The sequence below is a fragment of the Bactrocera latifrons genome, unplaced genomic scaffold, assembly GCF_001853355.1.
Source record: "Bactrocera latifrons isolate USDA-ARS-PBARC rearing strain unplaced genomic scaffold, ASM185335v1 scaffold_374, whole genome shotgun sequence".
Lineage (NCBI taxonomy): Eukaryota > Metazoa > Arthropoda > Insecta > Diptera > Tephritidae > Bactrocera > Bactrocera latifrons.
The window spans coordinates 183,802-204,412 of record NW_017537017.1 but is presented as its reverse complement, the minus strand read 5'-3'; the positions used below and the strand labels follow the sequence as shown (position 1 = coordinate 204,412).

General features: G+C 34.2%; 1 protein-coding gene across 3 annotated transcripts in view; it reads left to right on the top strand.

The window, feature by feature from the left end:
* LOC108972067 (hornerin) overlaps positions 1–17,543 on the top strand; it is a gene marked incomplete at its 5' end in the record, with an annotated part of 63,548 nt that extends 46,005 nt beyond the window's left edge. For 2 of the 3 annotated variants that reach the window (XM_018938531.1, XM_018938530.1), the window contains 2 exon segments: positions 465–1,261; positions 15,042–17,543. In XM_018938531.1, the coding sequence (XP_018794076.1) occupies positions 465–1,261; positions 15,042–15,051 (807 nt within the window). 3 annotated transcript variants of the gene reach the window in all.
* Positions 17,544–20,611: the final 3,068 nt, after the last annotated feature.

The window sequence follows — 20,611 nt, the reverse complement described above, 5'->3', positions numbered from 1 at the left end:
GATAACTGCAAGTTTTTGGTATTCGCATGCCCGTGCCTACAAATATTTTTATGTTTAAGCTAGTTTCAACAGTTTTTAATTTATCTAAATATATTTAATTATAACACTATTTTATATAAGCTACATACTATATACTAGTATATAATAAAATATTTATATAATATTTGTAGCTAATTTTGTCGCATGTGAATGTGTATGTCCTCTAATCCAATTGTACGCCCCGCCTGCTCTCTCAATGTATAGTTTTGTGTATAATGCTCGTAAAATGCTCGTGTGGTAACTGTATAATGTCTACATTATATCAGTACCTATTTGCAATTCAATGATTCAACAACAAACCCTTTCCCATTGTGTTTTCTTTTCACCGCGTACGTGTTTGTTTTACTTACCACAACAAAACCAAAAACAATAAAAATATCCAAATTGAAAAATATGAAACCAAAMCGCCAACTCCAAATAAATAGTACACCGGTGGCGGCAATCAAGCCAGTGCCACACCAACAAGCACAACACAATCATCAAACTGCAGCGAAGGCAGCATCGACGAGCACAACGAAGATGAGCTCGAAGACGTGCAAGAAGTCGAGGAGGAAGACGTGGAGGAACACTACGCCAGAGAGGGGGAGCCTACGGCGGAGAAGGACGCTTACAACGTCGAACTTACGCGAAATGTTGAATTGCTGGCAATATCGCCCGCCGATAGCGCCAGCGGCAATAAYAACTATAGCTGCAACGCGACAGACTCCGYAGAGGCTATCGACAACGCCGACATTGGCGACGGTGATTCCCTCGCGGCCAATTACAATCTCGATAATTGCAATGCCAACGCCAATGCCAATGCCGATAGCAATGGCTGTGCGGGCAATTTGTCTTATAATACGAATATTAATGTGAATGCCAACACCAACAACACCAATCCCCGCACCAGTAGCAACAACACATCCCCAAACAATTGTAGTGCCCCGAATGCAAATGCAACGCCTAATCGCAATCGCTGCAACATTTCKCAAATGAATCAAAATCCAAATCAAAATCAAAATCACAACCAGAATCTCAATCTCAATCAGAATCTGAGTCCAAATCAAAATCAATATTTGGGTAACAATTCGAATTCGAATCAAAATTCGTTAGCACAAAATCGCAACCAAAATTCCATGCAAAATTCCAATGCGAATGTGAGCACAATTCACAACCAAACGAATCCAAGTATTTCCTCCAGTCTAGAGATTATACTTTCACCTATTATACAAAGTAGTCGACGGTAAGTTGTTTGCMCAAAAATTCACTCAATTATTTTTATACTTATATAAAAGTAGTTATTTATATTATATGCAAAGTGAGACCCCATAGTTTGTGTACGGTTATCTCAATTWTATTGTATGTATTTGTGACTACCTCAGGAAATCAATCCAGTAAAAATAACTAAATCCGAAACAAAATACTTCAAAATGAACCTTCACAGTTACGTTCCTTATTTACCCCCTGTTAAAGTATACGTAATTYGAAGATTTCTTACAGTTATTTGCATGGAAAATATAMAAAAATATTTATAAAATKTATAAAATGCAATTMTACCATAAGGATATACATTGTTAGTATATTTAGCAACACTCTTYATTTAATATATAAAATATCGAACAAATTATAAATAGGTATACTTTAGCTAATAAAAAAAACTGAATACAATATTTATAAATATATATCAAGAATATCATTAAAAACGCCTGACTTAAGCGGTTATATCTAAAATTWTATTTTTTCTAATATCTTCTTCTGCTTAGCGTATTGGCGTTATAGGCGTAGACACCGCTCACACGAATACAGCCGTTAATCTTAGGCTGCTTTCTTCTTTTTTTAGGAGTGTTTTTTAACGTGGCGGGTTAAAATCCAGCAGATCCTGGGGAGAAATGCTTCACCTTCTCACTTTAGCTCGCCTTCAAACGAAGGTTTTTTGGCTACCTAGACGATGCTTGGTTTATGCTTGAGCCACATATAAAAAAAACATTGCTGGTCACTTCCAAGTGAAATGGCACTCACATGGCTTCATCCTCATTCTGATATATCAAATATTAATATATAGTAACTGAAGAAATATTTTCTCGAGCCACGGTTTTCGGCGATGATTCTCCAAAACGATTAAACCAATCGACTAGCATTTTTTACAAGACAGTCATAGGTATATTTTTCTATATTTTCAATCTATTGCTCAAAGTAATCAAATTTTTATTTCTTAAGATACTTCGTCATTTTCAAAAACCAAATGATGACAAGAATTTCCATTATTATCTGTATTAACTATTGCAATAATATACTGAGCAAAAAGTAATAAGACTTTGTTTAATATTAGTAATTTGTTCTTAAAACTAAATCTATGTCCCCGGAGTCGTATGTAGCTTGAGTTTGCTGGATAGGCAGAAGTTACACGGAGCTAAATGCAAAAAACAAGTGTTGTCGTCCCATAATTCCGTTACCTTTTTACGCATAGCTTCGCGCAAACGACGCATAGCACTCTAGTTGTATACTTTGCTGACAGTTTGGTCAGTTGGAAGGAATTGGGACTACACCACACCTCGAAATTGAAAAAAACTGTCAACATAACCTTGAAATTTGACCCGCTTTGACGTGGATTTTTAGTTTTCGGCTCATCTATACCACGATATTCGGTCAATTCATCGTCTGTTTCCGGGTCGTAAACATAGATCTATGATTCATCGCAAGTAATAATATATTCTTGTACTCCTGGTAGTCGGAAAGCACCGTTTCACAGAAGTTCACGCTATGCTGTTTTTCAAAAAAGTAAGTGATCTTGAAACCAATCGAACTTTCACTTTCTTAGGCCCAGTGATCTTTCCAAATGATTTCCACTGATCCTTCCGATCCAGCGATGCCAGTATGGACTCTGAATTTTAATTGTTGGTTCTCAAGCATCAATTCCTTTATTTTATTGACGTATTGATCATCAGTTGATGTTGGTGACTGTTCTGGAAGTGGTTCGTCGTCAACGCCTTCTCGACCCTCTTTGAATAATTTTTACCAATCAAAAACACTCTAAACCATTATAATTTTTTTTTTTCAACAATTTGTCCGTTTCGGCACCAGAAATGTGTTGAAAAATTTCACTCATTTGAAAAATTACTGAATGCACTTTATATGCTTCAAAAGGACAGGCTTATAGCAAACACAACTGATTGTTTTGATGTGATATTGGGCACAGATGTCACTGGAAGTAATACCAACTTTAAAATAAAAATATTTCGACAAATAGGTTTTCGAGCGAAGTTTGTATTACTATTGTTACAATTTTTTGTTCCCGGTGGTATTTGTCGCCAGACATCACTTTTAAGTAATTTTGTTTGGTTTTGTGAGCTAATCTAAACATTCCCATTATATTCTATAAACTGCCCATGTATTACAACTTCAAATTCCATTTGATCCATTTACTTTGCAGTATACAAATTCAGCTTAAATGAAGTTATCGGTATAAAACCTTGCAAAACTAATGCCCTCAAGTCATGGCTAGTTTTTTGCCGAACAGTAACCCAAGCCCATCTAGTCAGCCAACTGTATTTAACCTATACAAGAAACTGGTACTTTTAACAGATTTGAGTTACAAACTTAACCCGTTCGTACTATACAGATACAGATGCTTAACTGTCCGCTTTAATTTACAGTTCCAAAAACCATTGTATAGAATTCAAAAGTTCGGAATGTGAGGTTTGATCCACGGTCGATGCATAACATTTTCTTGCATATTAGGCACTATGTTTAAGATAGTATAACCAACACATTTCATACACACATATTGGCCACCATAAAAATTCGGTTGGAATGTTCGAAATCACCGGAAAGGGTATATTGGGGTTAGATAGAAGCCTGAGAGTTTCACCAAGATAACTTACAGACCGATCAAAAAATAAGGCATAAATTCAAGCGGGTGTTAGTAAATCCTAGAATTAAATAGATGGGGCTTGAAGAAGTATTCACCTGATTTTATCCGTTTTAAGCATGGCACGCTGTTATTAGAAAAGGACACCCAAGGCAGTTTATCTACGTAACTAGAACAAACGAGGATTTTTAGCTCGATTTCGCCCATTTTAGCGCTGTCGAAAGAGCTGCTGAAAATATTTGTGGTTTCTGAGTTTGGCTAAAAATGTGACTTATTCGAAGTAAACCAGGATATTCCGATGGCAAACTAGCACTTTCCGAGCTAATCTGATATTGCACTGCGGCATGATTTTTCAAGATTTCGGCGCGAACTTAGCTGAATATTTCTCTACACTTATTAAAATAATCTTTTGAAACTAAAATTTTAAGCAATTATTAAAAGTTATTGTCGCGCAAGAAAAATACCAAATTTCCGAATAAAAATTATATCCACCCCTCGTGGTGTTAATCGTATTTTAAAAGCGTCGAAAGCAAAGTTGCCATAAGCTTTAGCATAAAACTCAAACAGCATGAAGCGGCAGAGAATCATAAAGCAAAACAATAATTTGCAAAATTAATGACAAATGCAAAAAATCATAAAAGCAAAAATGCGAAAATGCGAAAATTTTAAAATTTGAAAACCAAAAATGGCAAATGAATTGAGATGAAAGACAGCGCACAAAAAGTGAAAACAAATAAAGAAAGCAGCGGCAAATGTTTGCATAATGTATAATATATTAATATTCATGAAAGCTGGAAAACTTTTGCTCATAAAAAAGCGGCGACATACAACAACAATAACGGAAAAAGTTGTAGTAAAAAGCACGAAAAGCGAACGAGACAAACAAAACAAGGCGAAACAGTTATGACTTGGTGGGCAACTGGCGTACAAACAACACATGGCGCGAACGGCATAGCCAACATTTGGAATGATACAAAATAAATAAGATAACAACAACAACAACACAATCAAGCAAATTTCAACAAGAAAACGACAATAATACCATTGGGAAATGCCGTTAGCCGACTTCAGCACATTCTTTAATGCAGATATAATATAAATCCCCATGCGTACATAAATATTTGTTTATGTGTGCGTGTGTGCGTATGTGCGTGAGTGTGTGTGTTTTCGCTTTATTTGTGCAACTGATTTCGCGATTCCGCAGAAAACTCCAGTCGGGCCGCCTGATTGTCTGTTTTATGCATGAGAAAGTAAAAAGCTCGCAAATATTTATAGCGCCACCACACTCACTAACACACACACGCACACACATTTATAAAGTGTATAAACAATCTACGCGAAATTCAAGTATGGCCTACGCAACAAAAACATTTGCRATTCCATTTACTTTTGCGCCAGCTCCTTAGTGGGAGATATCGACGGCAACTAAGCGCCTCCACACCGGCCTCATCGCCTGGAAGTATGCCTCACACTCTCCGTGGCAGATTCGCCACTTTTGCTTTCTGCAGACTGTTGTGCGCCTCGAAAGTAAACGTAGAACGTGTAAATACTCGAGTGAACTGAGCTGTATACAGTCATCAGGAGAATTGATTTTAAAATCGAAGATTTTGGCAGGCGTAAAGACAATGGCAAGTGCACCGAGGCAGAGCGCGTGCGAGAAGTGCGCTGCTTGCCAACAGTTGTATTGTAAATAATTTACTTTGCATTTCATATTCAGTGAAGGGCAATTGAATGTTCTTTCGCTTTTGTAGTTATTGCCTGTGACGTGGCATTTACTTGACTTGTCGGTGCGACAGTCGATTGGGGGATGCGGCGCGTACGCTTGCTGTGTTTTCACGGTTACTAACGATGCAAATTCAATTTATTAATGACTTCAGTTACGCGGCAAAACACCAGCGAAAAGTAAAAGTGAAGGCACGTCGAATTGTATCGAGGGCTTGGTTTTGGCGCGCCATTGTCATAGCAAGCGGTTTTATGCAAATTACAAAAGGAAATAAATATTTTGTTTAACTTTGAATTGGCTTAAATGGTTGGCTTTAAGATGGTGTAAATTGTTTCAAAACAAAAAGTATTTATTATTTAAATGTAAATAAGTTTCCGTTACCGCAATTCGTTTTTAGCCATGCCTAGTTGCGCATTTAACACTGCTCTAACACCGACTTATTTAAATAATGATTTATATTTTATTGAGAGATAGAAACGGTCTTTGTAGACAATTATTGGTTCTCACTCTCACACTTTTGATGATAAGAGAGTTGACAAACGTATAAGTATGACGAGGATTTTTACSAAGTATTTTCTTCATTGTTTTTTGATACAGCATTAATAAGAACAACGAACATAATTATTTAAGTATAAATAAATTTCACAGTTCTTGCATTATTTTCTATTAATATATATAAGTGCCATCTTCGCCATTTACCCATTTTTGAAAAAATCACATAAAATTAAGATTAATAGCGCTTTCTCTTCTTATAAAAATATTGTATTTACATTGTGACAAAAAAAAACACCTCGAAGTAGTAAATGAAACACAAAATAATTAATTTTTCAGCAATTAATCCTCATAAGATGATCCAAGGATTTTTACAGTCCTCGAAACACGGACTTAGGCAACCTTAGGGAACGAGCTCATTCAACTCAAAAAGTTTGAAAAGAAAAAATAAATAAAATAATAAAATATATTAACCGCTTTCATACCCAATATCTCTAAACTATTCACCAATTGTGCAATATAAAACACTCTCCAGTGACCCATTACTGCGGTTCATTTGATCAGCCACGACATTTGCCACAGAACACAAATATGTATGCATAAATTTCAATATTAAGCACACAATGACTGTGTCATTTAATTCCAACATTGAAAATTCAAAACACAAATATTTTACCGGCCGCTTTTGTCAAACGATTGGCATTCCCAATGCCCGAAATAAAACACAGCTCACCGCACTGAAATTACCAAATATACACAGTTATTTCAGCAAATAAATATACATAAATATTTTATCGGATGAGTGCGATCAACATTGTGAGATAAAAAGTCGGGTTGACAGGGCGTATGAGTGTCGCTTGCTCAGTCGCCTGGCATATTTAAAGCCATTCAAGGTCACTCATACGCACTGTATGCACAAATGGCAGTAAACAAATACAATTCATATCATTTTGAAACTTATCGCCACACGTACACACACACACACGAATATGCAACTGCGAGCGTGTTTATGATAAAGCTATAAAAATAAAGGCATCCAACAACAAAATGGACAAGCCTTTTCCCAAACACCCGCACATACATATGTATACTCGTACATATGTATGTACATACATAAGTATATTTATATGTAATTGGCTCTGTAATTGCCTGTTGTGTGTGTAATGGAAAAAGGTTGCTTTCAGTTTTGGCTCTGACATGTTGGTCATTTAAATTTCCATATTTTTAAATGAGTGGGTGATGAAATGTACATAGGTATTGTCATATATTACTGAGAATGTTTGTAGAAAATATTACATTCTATTACATATGAATAACAAGGATGTGGTCAATTGGAGCTGATATTGTAAAAGAGACTTAACATTCAGTTGAAAATAAATTAAAACTATCTCTCTTTCATATTTCCGTAATAAAGAATCATAAGCTTAATTGCAATGTGAGAGTTCAAGAAGGCTATCGGGTATCGAAAAATCATTAGAAATACAATTATTGAATAACCAGTTCATCAAATTTCATAGTGTATATAATTCATATTTACTTTTTCTTTTAAATAATATTTTTAAAGGAAATATAGCGCAATATATTTATTAAATATTTTAAAATATAGGTTTACGAGTTTTTGTAGTCACCAAGTAAATTTTTATAAAATATTTACCAATTCATGAAATATTGCGCCATATATTTTCACAAATGAAAATGGTAACTACATTGTAGCCAAACAAAGTATATCTGTTTTTATACATTTTTATTAAAATATTGCGCAATATATTTTTATAAAATATTGCAGAATATATGTTTGTGAAATAGTTTGATCTGAGATATTAAACAATGTATCTTTTGGAAATACTATAAAAAATATTGTGCAATATATTTCTATAAAATTTAATAAATTATCGTACATATTTGTGCCAAATGTAGATATCTTTCTTAATGTTATGATTCTTATACTCGTGCAACATGTTGCAACAGAGTACAACAGAGATGCTTCAGTATCTATATCTGACTGTTAACCGAAAATAACGCTCAAATCAAATTCAGTGCAAGTCCTCTCCTAATAATATTATATATCGGGGCCTTCATATACATATGTATGTATGTACCTAGTATAATACATATACATATAGACCAATATTTGAGATATGTATCTCAATGGACATTGCAGAGCGTATTTTACTCATAACAGTGTATTGTTATGCTTAAGATAAATAAAATCGGATCAGTACCACCTTCTCCTCTCATAACTTCTGAAGGAAGTTCTCGGACTGTGATTCTTACAAGTTAGTCCTTCACAATTAATATTTTTATAGGAAGTATAGCACAATATAATTTTATAAAATCTTGTGCAATACATGTTTACGAAATAATTAAAGTAAATATATATTTTCATGAAATATTGTACAATATATGCAAATTTTATAAAAAATTGCATTATGTGTATATTGCGCAATATCATTTTATCAAATCTTGTGCAATACCACCTTAAGATTTAAATTAATTATCAAATACATTTTTTTTTTTAATATTGTACAATAAATTTTTCTGAAACATTGTACAATATATGTATTTTGCAGAAATTTTATGCAATATACTTTTATAAAATGCTGCACAATATATGTTTATGAATTACCTACATCAAATATATGTTTTCATGAAATATTGTGCAATATATGCAATTTTCAAAAAAAATATTACACAATACAGTTTGCGAAGTATTTTTATAACCAAATAAATTTTTCTGAAATATACTAAAACTTATTTTTCGAAAATTTACACAAAATATTGTGCAATATGTTTGAAGCCAAAGGGTAAAAGTTTTCGAACACTCAATTGAAGCAAGTTAGCATTGACTTCTCCAACATGAAATAATATTATACAATATATATATATTTTTCGGAAAATTTATACAAAATATTGTGCAATATACTTGAAGCCAGAGTGCAAAAGTTTTCTAGCATCCAATTGACCCAAGTTAGCAATGAATTGGAATATTTAGAAAGCACAGATCACCAATGGRCTCACGAGAAGTAGTACAATAAGCAACTAGAACTTAAGAAAAGAGATAGGTTAATTTTCTATCTGAGACCTTATAGTGATTATGAGGGTACTTTTTGCGCCACAAGACTTTCAGCAATAAATTCAAAAAAATACGTTTGCATTTAAAAAATTCTTTTGGGGCTTTAACCCGCAAATGCGAACCCCCTTTTTGCCGCACCACTGACATAGTTTATTTCCCTTTTGGCATCACTGAAATGTAATGCAAACGTCACCAGGCAGCGGTCCGTGCGCAAGTAAACCATAAAAATATGAATAAATGTGTGTTCTAAATAATGACCTACAAAAAACTAAACAATGACAATAGCGCCTTTAGGCAACAGCCATAACGGAAATAATAGCAACGCTAGAACAAAAAGTATGCACATAAAAGCCAACAACAAAAGTTAAAAAAACACAAATAACAGATAAAACTAAAAGAGCAACAAAAGTGTCTACACACAGACCCAGAAACACATAAAAATATTTATTATGAATAGACGGACTAAGCAGGCAACAAAAAATAGAGCCGCCGGCAACAAAGGACCACGACGACGCAGAGGGTGAGACTGCATATAAATATATATTAAAGAGGATAAAAATATTTATAAAATATGGCAATAATAAGAGTAAAATAGTTGAGAGCAGTGCACAATAGAAGTTCAATAGTAAGAAGAGTGGCAGCAGTGGAAATAAAGTGATAGAGCACAGGTGACTAATAAGCATAAAATCAAAATATGACTTTATTGAACAATAAGTAACGGTAAAGTAGGAAAAAAACTTAACGAAAAAGTTGCACCTACATTTTGTTCGAAAATAGGTCAGGCCTTACAAAATAAGCTGCAGTTCAGCGCAATACTCGCGGCAACTGCAATCGCAAAGCATCAACAATAAGTGCATTGGAGAAAAAACGAAAGAAAATAAGTAAATAATCGAGCATAAGCTGAACGCGACGAATGCGCCTTTCATTCAATGCAACGCAACTCGATGCGCGTGTAGAACGAAAAGCAACAGAGAACCGGCGCGAGTGTGCCGCAAAAGTTCAACGCGCAATGTAAGACGAAACTTTGAAATTGAAAAAAGTGAAAAAGTAATGAAAATGCAATTCAATTGAGCAGCGGAAAAAGGGAGATTGCACAAAGCTGCGCTAGAAATAGCTGACACAATTCAGAAAGAGCGTGTATTGTATGGGTGCGCCAGTGGAATGCGAATAATGAAAGCGGAAGGGCACAAAAGCGGCATTGCCAAAGCGCGCCGCTCAAAATAGAGATAACTTCGAAGTTTTATTTAGCGCAACATTCTACTTCGACTTACCTTCTTTATTAATACACTTTAACGTGGAAAAAGTGAAAAGTTATTCTGGCACAAACTTTATAGGGAACGGGAGTGGGTCAACATTTTAGACGCGCGCTAAATACAGATGCGCGGTTGACAGGTGTGTGTGGCTTGACTGTTTGTGGAATACTACACTGTTATAGACTTAAAGAATCAGATTTAAAAAGTATAAAAATCGCATCAAAAACTTTGTTTTCGACTGCTTCTTGCAGATAGTTTTATTCAGTAAGGACGTTGGTTTTTCAAATTAAATGATCATTTTTAATTTAAAAAAATGTAATTTCCAAAATCCTTCTGTGTTTTATTGGCTTAAATAATTGCGGCTGTACTCATAAAATTTGTGCAAATATTGCGCAATATAATTTGAAAAAATCTTTTGCAATACTTGTTTATGATTTAATTTAATCAAGAAATAAATTTTTCTAACATTTTGTACGAAATATTGTACAATATAATTTTATAAATCACTATACAAGACTTGTTTACGAAATACTTAAGTCAAATAGAAGTTTTCATGAAATATTGTGCAATATAAGAAAATTTTATAAAATATTGCACAATATATTGCGCAATATAATTGGAAAATCCTGTGCAATACATGTTTGTGATTTAATTTAATCACCAAGTAAATTTTTCTGAAATATTGTACAATATAACTTTATAAAATGCATATCTATGCATAATATATTTTCATGAAATATTGTGCAATATAACAAAAAGAAACACCCTCTCCCTATTAAATTTGCGACAATATAAGACGTTCCACACATACTATTGTAATAAAAAATGAATCGCTGCATTGGCTTTTTGAGTTTGCTGAATAGTCAGACGTCGCCAGAAGTCGAATTATCAATATGAATATTGCAGATGAATAGCTTGACGCAAACGACTCGAAACAAATATTTATTATAGACTAGTGAACACGGCGGAATGAGTTCATAGTGCACCAAACAATGATAATACCTTAACCATTACATTTATCAGGCCATTATTATGTGTCGGCGATTTTTTTTTTTTTTCAATAATATCCTCACAACAGTTCCATAAATTGTCTTGCAACATTGGTTAAGCGGTTATACACACATATTTTCTGAAAAAATAAAAACACTTTTTTAATATCTTTTTTTTTTTTTTGTTTTTGTTGCAAAGACGAAATAATTGAATGCTGGTGATAAGTCCTTAAATCCTGGCATACTTTCCTGTGCTCACACACAGCGTTAGATATGGTAACGGAAGAGTAACTAGAGCGATATTAACTTTAATCTCGCTGACCGTACGTTCAAGACTAGTAAAGGGATGTCTCAACTTCTCATCTCTGGCATCGAGTTACCGCATTGATCACAGTGGCATTTCAGAAAACCGGAAAGATGATGAGCTTACTAGGTAAGGTATTTCCGGTACTGCAGCATTAGAACTTAAAAGTTGGACCTTTACAGTGAGCTTTTCACTCTCAGCAAAATCCATCTTTGCATGGCTGTAGAAATTCTAACTGAATATTGCCCACTTGGAATTCATGCTATAAGACTGAAAATTTTACTAGATTCAAGTTATATAAGCTTCTTGAAAGAAGATGTTATAGAATCATCTCCAAACTTCCCTCGCGAATGTCTCGCCAAATATAACTAAAATACCTCRAATTTCCTACTTTGAAGACATCCTCATTAAATATCAGAAATATAAATGTAGCAAAAAAATAAATCTAAGATTTTTTAAGAGTTAATATCCAAATGTTCTTTGTTCGTCGAGAKAGGWYTATAGAGAGGACGAACAAAGACCAWACTCYACAAGTSACTCATCATCCCCGTTCTGCTAYATGKTGCAGAGGCATGGAATAATGAGAATTTTGAGATTTCTATGAGCTTTTCTTACAAATGTATATCCCTTTTTAAAATAGGCCAAATTATGTTGACGCTTTTCTTGCCTTTAACATTCTTGATTTATAAATATTTCTGTAAATTTTCAAAGATAACAATTTAAGTTGCCTAATAAATCCGAAGATTCTGACAGCCAAAGAGACAAAAGCGTATGGTAAATGGCAACAAACGAATGTAGCACAAAAGTTGGCATACAACTGCTAGCGGAAATGTAAGAGAGCAAGTATGTTGAACGCAACTAAGCGGGTCCAAAGCACAAACCCATGTTATGCGATTGCATATATGTACATGTGTCACTCAGCATTAAAGGGGTATGAAAAGTGCGGGGCAGTTCGCTACTTTTGACATCTTTCCTTTTTTTTTTTAGTTTCTAACTGCGTTCCATTTGTGCGCCTTTGCTTAGCTTCCTTTGGCTTATAGACGAGCGTGTKATGTTGTATGTGCACCCACGCGCCCGCTATACTACAAAAACAAAAAACAATCGTACATCCTTAGCTGCTTATTTATTAAATTAAGTAATTACATTAGTGGCGTCCATAAATTTTCTTGCGTCCCCGACGCTGCCTGGTGATGCTGACTGCCTGCCGGCGGAGACTTTCGACTTTCAAACTGYTAACGCGGCAGTTTTGTGCTCACGCGCTAACAGTTGCCCACTTCCCGCCCTCTCAGCTCATATCTCTTTGTGTGTGCGTGTGTGTGTGTTTCGCTGGGCGAAAGTTTTCATTTGCGTTTGCCTTTTTGCACGCAGCCTTTTCGAAATACTTTGTATTTGCTTTTAATACAAATAAAACTCGCACTGTATACTATTTTCTTTATTTATGTTTTTTTTTTCTTCTTAATAATTTTTCCGTAAAACGCGCAGCTTGTTGTTGCACTCGCTGGCGTGTTTGTCTACTTTTTATTACCTTTATTCATACTTTTTGCTTGTTCAACGACCACCAGTCGCGTTTTATTACCATTGTTTGTTTTTGTTTTTGCTTTTGTTGTTTTTGTTTTTTTCCATTTCAGACTTTGTGCAATATTTATTTATTATTTATTATATTTGCTGGCACTTAATAAAATTTCGGTGAAAGCTCAATACGCAGCAGTAAAAAGGAGGGAAAACAAACGACCAATCAGTTGTAAAAAATTCCGTAAAAAATATTTCTGCAAATATTTGTAGGAAAAAAATCAAAATAACTGTATAATTGAGTTATTTTCAGTTGGGCTGCCGACTGTGTGTCTCTCCTTTTGGTTGGCTGCGTGGCTTTGAGTACAATATTCACAATTTATTGTTTTTGTTTTCTTAATTTACTTGTGTAATGCCGAAAATCTCAAAAGAGGGGTTACATGGCATATCTACTTTTTTATTAAGTCATAAAATTTTTTTGTATTTAAAATACAGCCTCCACATATAGTGGTCCTCCAAAACATTAGTGAGAAYATGAGATCAATACTTAGAATTTCTTGCGAACTTTTTGTTTCACTGAACTGACTTTAACTCGGCGTGTAAAACTGCACAATAGAGCTCCTTTCCACCGAACACCGAAGCGCAGATAGAAGCCTCTCTGGTGAGCAATAGAACTCTCGGAAATCAGAAAATCCTGTAGACGTTTATTCAACAAGGCCCTTAGGAGTGGGTCAACCGAAGACTGTGCGTTATATTGCAATAGCAAAATGCACGTCCGAGATAAAAAAAAGCAAAGAAGACTGTCATGAGYCCACCAGATTCAGGCGTATCCTCGCAAAGAACTCCATTCCCATGATTATCTTAAGCAAGCAAATGAAAAGTGAGTCCTAAGCAGTGAAGATACACTTGGGATGATCATTTATGTTCACTTCCTGAGCAATATGTCCTCTCTTAACTCGTGGTGTGCTGCAAGCATGAAACCATCGCAGCCGCAGCAGGCTGCTAAGTGGTCATGCAACTGGTAGGCACCTATCTATGCAAACTGCATCACAGGGGCCTGGTGACGATTCATCCCGAAGGCTGATAAAGGCTCCCCCTTTAAGGACTTCAAAATTGTATTCATTATGAAATAGAGTCAATATTTTGCTAATTTGTATGCTTATTTTGTATTTAGAAAATATGTTTATATTTATTTATAGATACCTGTATATATCTACATATACAATACATAAATTGTTTATTTAATAAAAACACTTTTTATAGAGAATTTATTTAGATTATTAGTAAAGCTAATAATATAATATAACTACTTAAATATTTGGGGTATTATTAATATTTATGATAACTCAAACCAGCATCACCACTACTACATTTGCATTACTCATACGCACTGATACACCATCACAGTAGAAATACCTGCAGATTAGTAGCAAGGCTGTCACAGCTCTATTTATTAATAACAAGATAATTTATCTTCAAAAACATATTAGTAGTTATTTGCTAGATTTAACACAATATTTTTATATAAGAAATTCCCCCATAACCGCACATTACTCATACGCCAAGGCGCACAGTAGCATATAATCAAAACTTAAAAACAAAACGGTAAACAAATAGCGTAAGAAAACCATTTTCCCATTGAAACCACCTAGACATATTTGAAAAACTACACATTACTCACAAAGTAGAAATGCAAACACTCAAACAAAGCCTTTCGAAAACACAAATCGCTCATTGCTTTTGTCCACAAAATACTACAAATTTCTTGCTGCCAATATTAATCTTGCAATTTTTCCACTAATTGTTTTGTAGGGCGCAATAGTCGGCGAAATGAGCACGGAATTATGAGAATTAGCCAAATTCAATAGACGTCAATAGCCGCATGTAGAGCAGCAAACAACAACAACAACGCCAACAGCACACGCTGGCAAACTCACCACAATAGAGGGAGCACTAGCGCTTGTCGAACAAGAGCAGCAGCGGCGGCTAAGTGCAGATTTTTCACAACAACAACAGCGACAACAACAATGGCAGCAATATAACGACTTAATGCACGAGCAACAACAACAACCGACTCTAGCGCCGCCACCGAGCGCGTTTTGCAAACACTGGCTACAACAACAGCAGCTGCAGCAGGAAGAGCAACAAAAAATTACGCAGCAACAACAATTGTAACGCGTGTAGCAAAAATACAAGCGCGCTTAGCGGCAGCAACAGCAACAAACACAATGGCAACAGTTGCATGCAACAAGCACTGCTCTACACAGTTTCAGCTAAAATATTAACTAGCACTGCAACAAGCAAGCAACAAGAGGCAGAACATGAGTGCAGCAGCAACAACGGCCACAGCGGCCGCAGCTGGAGGGAAAAAGTTAGCAAAAAGCGAGTATTTGCAGCAAGTGCAGTTGAATAGTTTCGTTGCGGCGCCCACATGGTTGCGGTTGTGGTAAAATTGTATATGTAAATGTGTTTATATATATACATGTGGGTGTGTGTGGAACTTGCAACTGAGTATCGGTAACTGGTATAATAAATACAGAAATGTGTTTGATAAATAAAATACAAAAATAGTGAACGATTTCAAATAAAATGTTGCAAGCAGCAACAACAACGAAAACAATAACACTGAAAACAGCCATAGTAAAAACAGCAACAACATTGTTAGCAAGCTGTAAGCGATACAAGCTTTCAGTAAGCTCGCACACATCATTTGCATGCGATTCGGTATTTGTGTAGTGTAGCATAGTTTCAGGCGCACTATTTGAAAAGTTGCAAAGCTGCTTACTTTTCGTCAAGTAAATTGGCAACAAAGCGGAGCAAAAGTAAAATAAACACTATATACTTGTATCTTGTTGCATTTAATGCAAAAATAGTGCAAAAATTTGTTTTCATTTTGTTTAGAGAAAACGGAAATATTTGAACGAAGCTTTATTTCAGTCGAGTGTTTTGAGTCCATTTAAATCCATTTTATATATACGTATAAACATTGTTAGAAGTTGYGCATAGTTGCAGCAAATGTAGCAAATCAAAATATTTAAACGAAACTCCCAACAACTAAGCATCATATTTAGCAAAAGTTTCAGGTTTCGCAGCAAATATTTATATATTTACTTACTTTGGTATTTCTCGCAGCAGCTGTGCCCAAGCAGCGCTCGTCGCCTCTTACTCAGTACTTCCCTCGTGTTGCCATCTTAAGTGAGTTTTGCACCCAAATTTAATGCCACTGCGCATCAGGGCGTGACAACGACCTCCATTAAATGCAAAGGAAATTGATTTTTATGCAATTTCGGATGTGAGGCTATTAAACATTTATGGCGATCTGCTTTCTCTTCRGTTTAGCAGCTGCTTTTTGCGAATTTGTAGAGTGGACTTTAATGTTTCAATCGTAAAAGAATTAGGTACTGTTAAACAAATGTTTTTATTATGAGTTGCTGTACAAGGAAAGGGTAGCGCRGGAGAATGTGAAGATATTTACGGTATTACAAACTGATGGCAGTGTGGCAGAATGCGTGACAACGATTTTCGTGAATGTTTAGTCTGTAATAACTACCGGCCAAGTTTTCGGGATTTGAAAGTCATTTGTTCGGGATCGCGAAATATTTCGGGATTCACCTTCAGAGTATCAAAAGTTTGTTTTCATGAAAAATTCCAAAGTTTTCAATGGATTTCGCAATTTTCGGGATTTGTAAATGTGTTCGCGATCCCGAAATGTTTCGGTAATCATAAACTGCTACTCAGAGAGAATTAGATTTTAATGTAWTCGCACACAATAAATATTTCTTATGGGAAATGTCTTTATCGTAAATAAACCTCCAGCAAGTTKTCGGGATTTTTGAAGTAGTATTAATTTGTTCCTGCAAGCCCACTAAATTAATAATATTTGGGAAATAGGTCTGCAATGTATTAAATTGGAAGTTTTGAGGTATGTAAATCAATTGTTCGGGATTCATTCATTGTTTTTTCAAATGCGTGTTAGTGAGCTCTTGTAATAGCACTTAATTATAATTGTTTATGAAAATAAATTCTATATCTTTCATAAAATATTATGAAGTTTTCGGGATTTTAAAATTATATATTCGGGATCCCGAAATGTTTCGGGATTCAGAAAGTGTTATAAAAAACGTTATTACAATTTAATAGCAAACAATAAATATTTTTTTGAAAAAAAAAAATCTAACAAAAACAGTAAAAAATTGTATCTTCTACACTCGAAGGTGGTACTTTAAAAAGCTTAGAGTCCAAGCAAGAATATTTACAAAATAAATAATAAAGAAGTTTTGAAAGCATATGTTCGGGATGCATTACTGTTTTTTCAGATGCKWATWMGYWTRCTCTTGTAATAACACGRAATAACAATTTTTTATGAAAACAAATTCTAAATCTTTTATAAATATGATGAAGTTTTCGGGATTTTWAAATTAAATGTTCGGGATCCCGAAATRTTTCGGGATTCAGAAAGTRTTATAAAAAATATTTTCTTCGAAAATAAATTCCAAGAAAAACAGTAAAAAATTATATATTCTACACTCGACGGTGGTAGTTTAAAAAGCTTAGAGGTCAAACAAGAATCTTCAAAAAATAAAGAATTGTCTCTAGTATTTTGATTAACATACCTTTCGATATCACTCTAGTTGCAAAGTAGAATGCTGCCATTTAAGTTAGTTAGAGAAAAACAGAAACGGAAATGACTCCAAAAGAAACTAGTTATGCCCCAGTTATTGACCACTTTCGAGTAACATTACGCATTTTAGCAATTTTCTACTACATGAACATCGAAAACACGTTTCGGCCATGTTTAATACAAAAAAATAAGATCAAAATAGAGAATTCTTCCAATAAAATCGWGGTTAAATTGAACTAGTTACATATGGACTACCTACTTTTGTGCTCCTTCTTCATTCAAAATCAAATTTCAAAACTCAAGGGCATCATAAAACTAAGTGCTGTGCAATGAAAAGCTGAAACGAAAATATATGCATAGTAAACGAAATAAAATGGTACTAATTGTGGACTAGTTGCATTTACTTTCCTTCGCCAATCTTTATGCTGCAATAAAATCAAAATAACACTGTAGTGTCATGTAAGCAACGAAATCAAACTTTGAACTTTTTCCAAAGCAGACTAGTTATGGACTAGTTACTTGCACTTTTCTACGTTCTTTTTTATATTGCAAGAAAATCAGAATAAAACCGTTTTTCCATGTACAAGGTAAGAAATCAAACAAAGTAATTTATCCAAAGAGGACTACATAGTTATGGACTGGTTGCTTTCACTTTTCATCACGCTGCAAATCTAATCAAAATAAAAGACTACTGTCATGTATATTATAATAAAAGAAATCAAATAAAAAGTATTTCCAAATATAACTAGTTACAAACCGGTTGTAAATCAGTTCCCGACTAGTTATGTAATTTTTGACACCCATCTTCCAACAGCGCAGCACGAGCAGCTGAAGAAACAAAAAGAATTTTACACTAATTGTTAAATGTAAATAGTTTCTAAATGTGCAATTAACTGTTCTCAAAAGTACTTACTACACAATAACTGCCAATCACACGCTCGCCCACAAAATGTGGCTTGTGATACTTACAAGTAAAATAAATCGCAGTTGCATTTGAGAAACAAGCTTCCTATATTCATTTAAGCGATAAGTGTAATAAATATGTGTGTTGTTCTGTTGCTTCAATGGCATTAATGTGGACAAAAATTCAGAAAAAAATATTAAAAAAATATTAAATGAAAAAAKGTTGCAAAGCAAAAACTTCAATGAAATGTTTCGAAGATATGTGTGTATTAGACTTAGAAGAACTTACCAATACCATGTAGCACTGCCATCAAAACTTTTATATAAGCAAATCAAGTATATATGTAAAGCCAACGATTGATAATGATCAATAACAATGATTAATAATTAATGTTTAATATTTAATTCAACTCTAAGCAGTAATCAACTCGTGTTTTAGCCTAAAAATCGATAAATCAAACTCGTAAGCATATTTTAATCTCTTCTATTACATAAGTCGTAAATAAAAAATTTGTCATAATTATTATATAAGTAATTGAAAAAATAATAAAAAATAAATAAATCRAACTAATGAGCAACCAATTAAATAATCAAAAGGTGTGTACTCTCACTCTCACTACTCACTAATTACTAATAAATAAATAAGAAAATCAAAATAGTTAAGCCCCTTATTCAATTAAAGTCTACTAAATGTCACAACATGTCATAGTGTTAGTGAAAATAAATATAGAAAAGGAAATCGCGTAATTAAAATAAAAAATCCGTATGCGTGTGCGTAAATCAGACTAAGTTAAACACACACTTTCGTCGACATAATGCGCCRTTCACACTGATGAATTTTAATACTCACATATAGAAGACATAAAGAAGGCCATTAAACCCACACCAATCCATATAAATAACGATATGGCGATTTTAGTTGATGTATTTTAAACGACACACGCTAATTATCTACTTAAATTAACTTAATTCATACTAAGTAATGCATACTTAAACACTTTGATAATTAGTTGTAAGCATTTACTAAAGTTTGTGCTCGTTTAAGTGTAAAAGCATATAYATTAATGGACACACCTATATGTGTGTATGAGTGTGCTATATTTAGATATGCGAAGTGCATATGTAACTATGTGTAAGTCAACAAAATAATACCAAGTATGTATTTTTTACTGTGTAGTGTTTTATGAATGTAACTTTGACTTGAACACGATAAACGAGTTTGAATAAACGTCTTTTATACAAATAATTTTGGATTTCTTTTTACTATTTTTAAAAGAAGAAGTCATAAAGCTAATATGTAAAAGAATTTGTTTATATTACAACAAGCCCTTTTCACAGATTAAACCACCTTAAGACATTAGGTGTACGAYGATGGCGAGGTGGCGCTTTTTACTTGTAAGCTAAGTATAGATGACTAAGGTACAGATTAGGTAAGTAGTTTAGGTTTAGTTAGACCTTCACCTGTTGTGATTCATTGCGAATGTTGAAAAAGGTGTACGGTGATAGAGTTTTTATCAAAAACATATGCCTACGAGTGGTATAAGGCCTTCAAAGAGGGTCGAGAGATCGCTGAAGACATGCCTCGTTCTCGACGACATTCGACATCTTCAACTGATGAAAATTTTAAAAATGTTAAGGATATAGCGTTTGAAAATCTTCAGGTAAATTTTTAAGAGACGGCAAAAGAGCTCGACACCACTCGCGAGTCCGGTCGAATGATTTGGATAATTTTTTTATGAAATGCGTTTCTGCTCCACTCGTCCGTATAAAGCTGAAATTTTTTCAGAAAGAGTGCCATAAAAAGTTCCTTCCGATTCCACATTCATGGAGAGCTTTATAACTGCCGATAAGACATGGG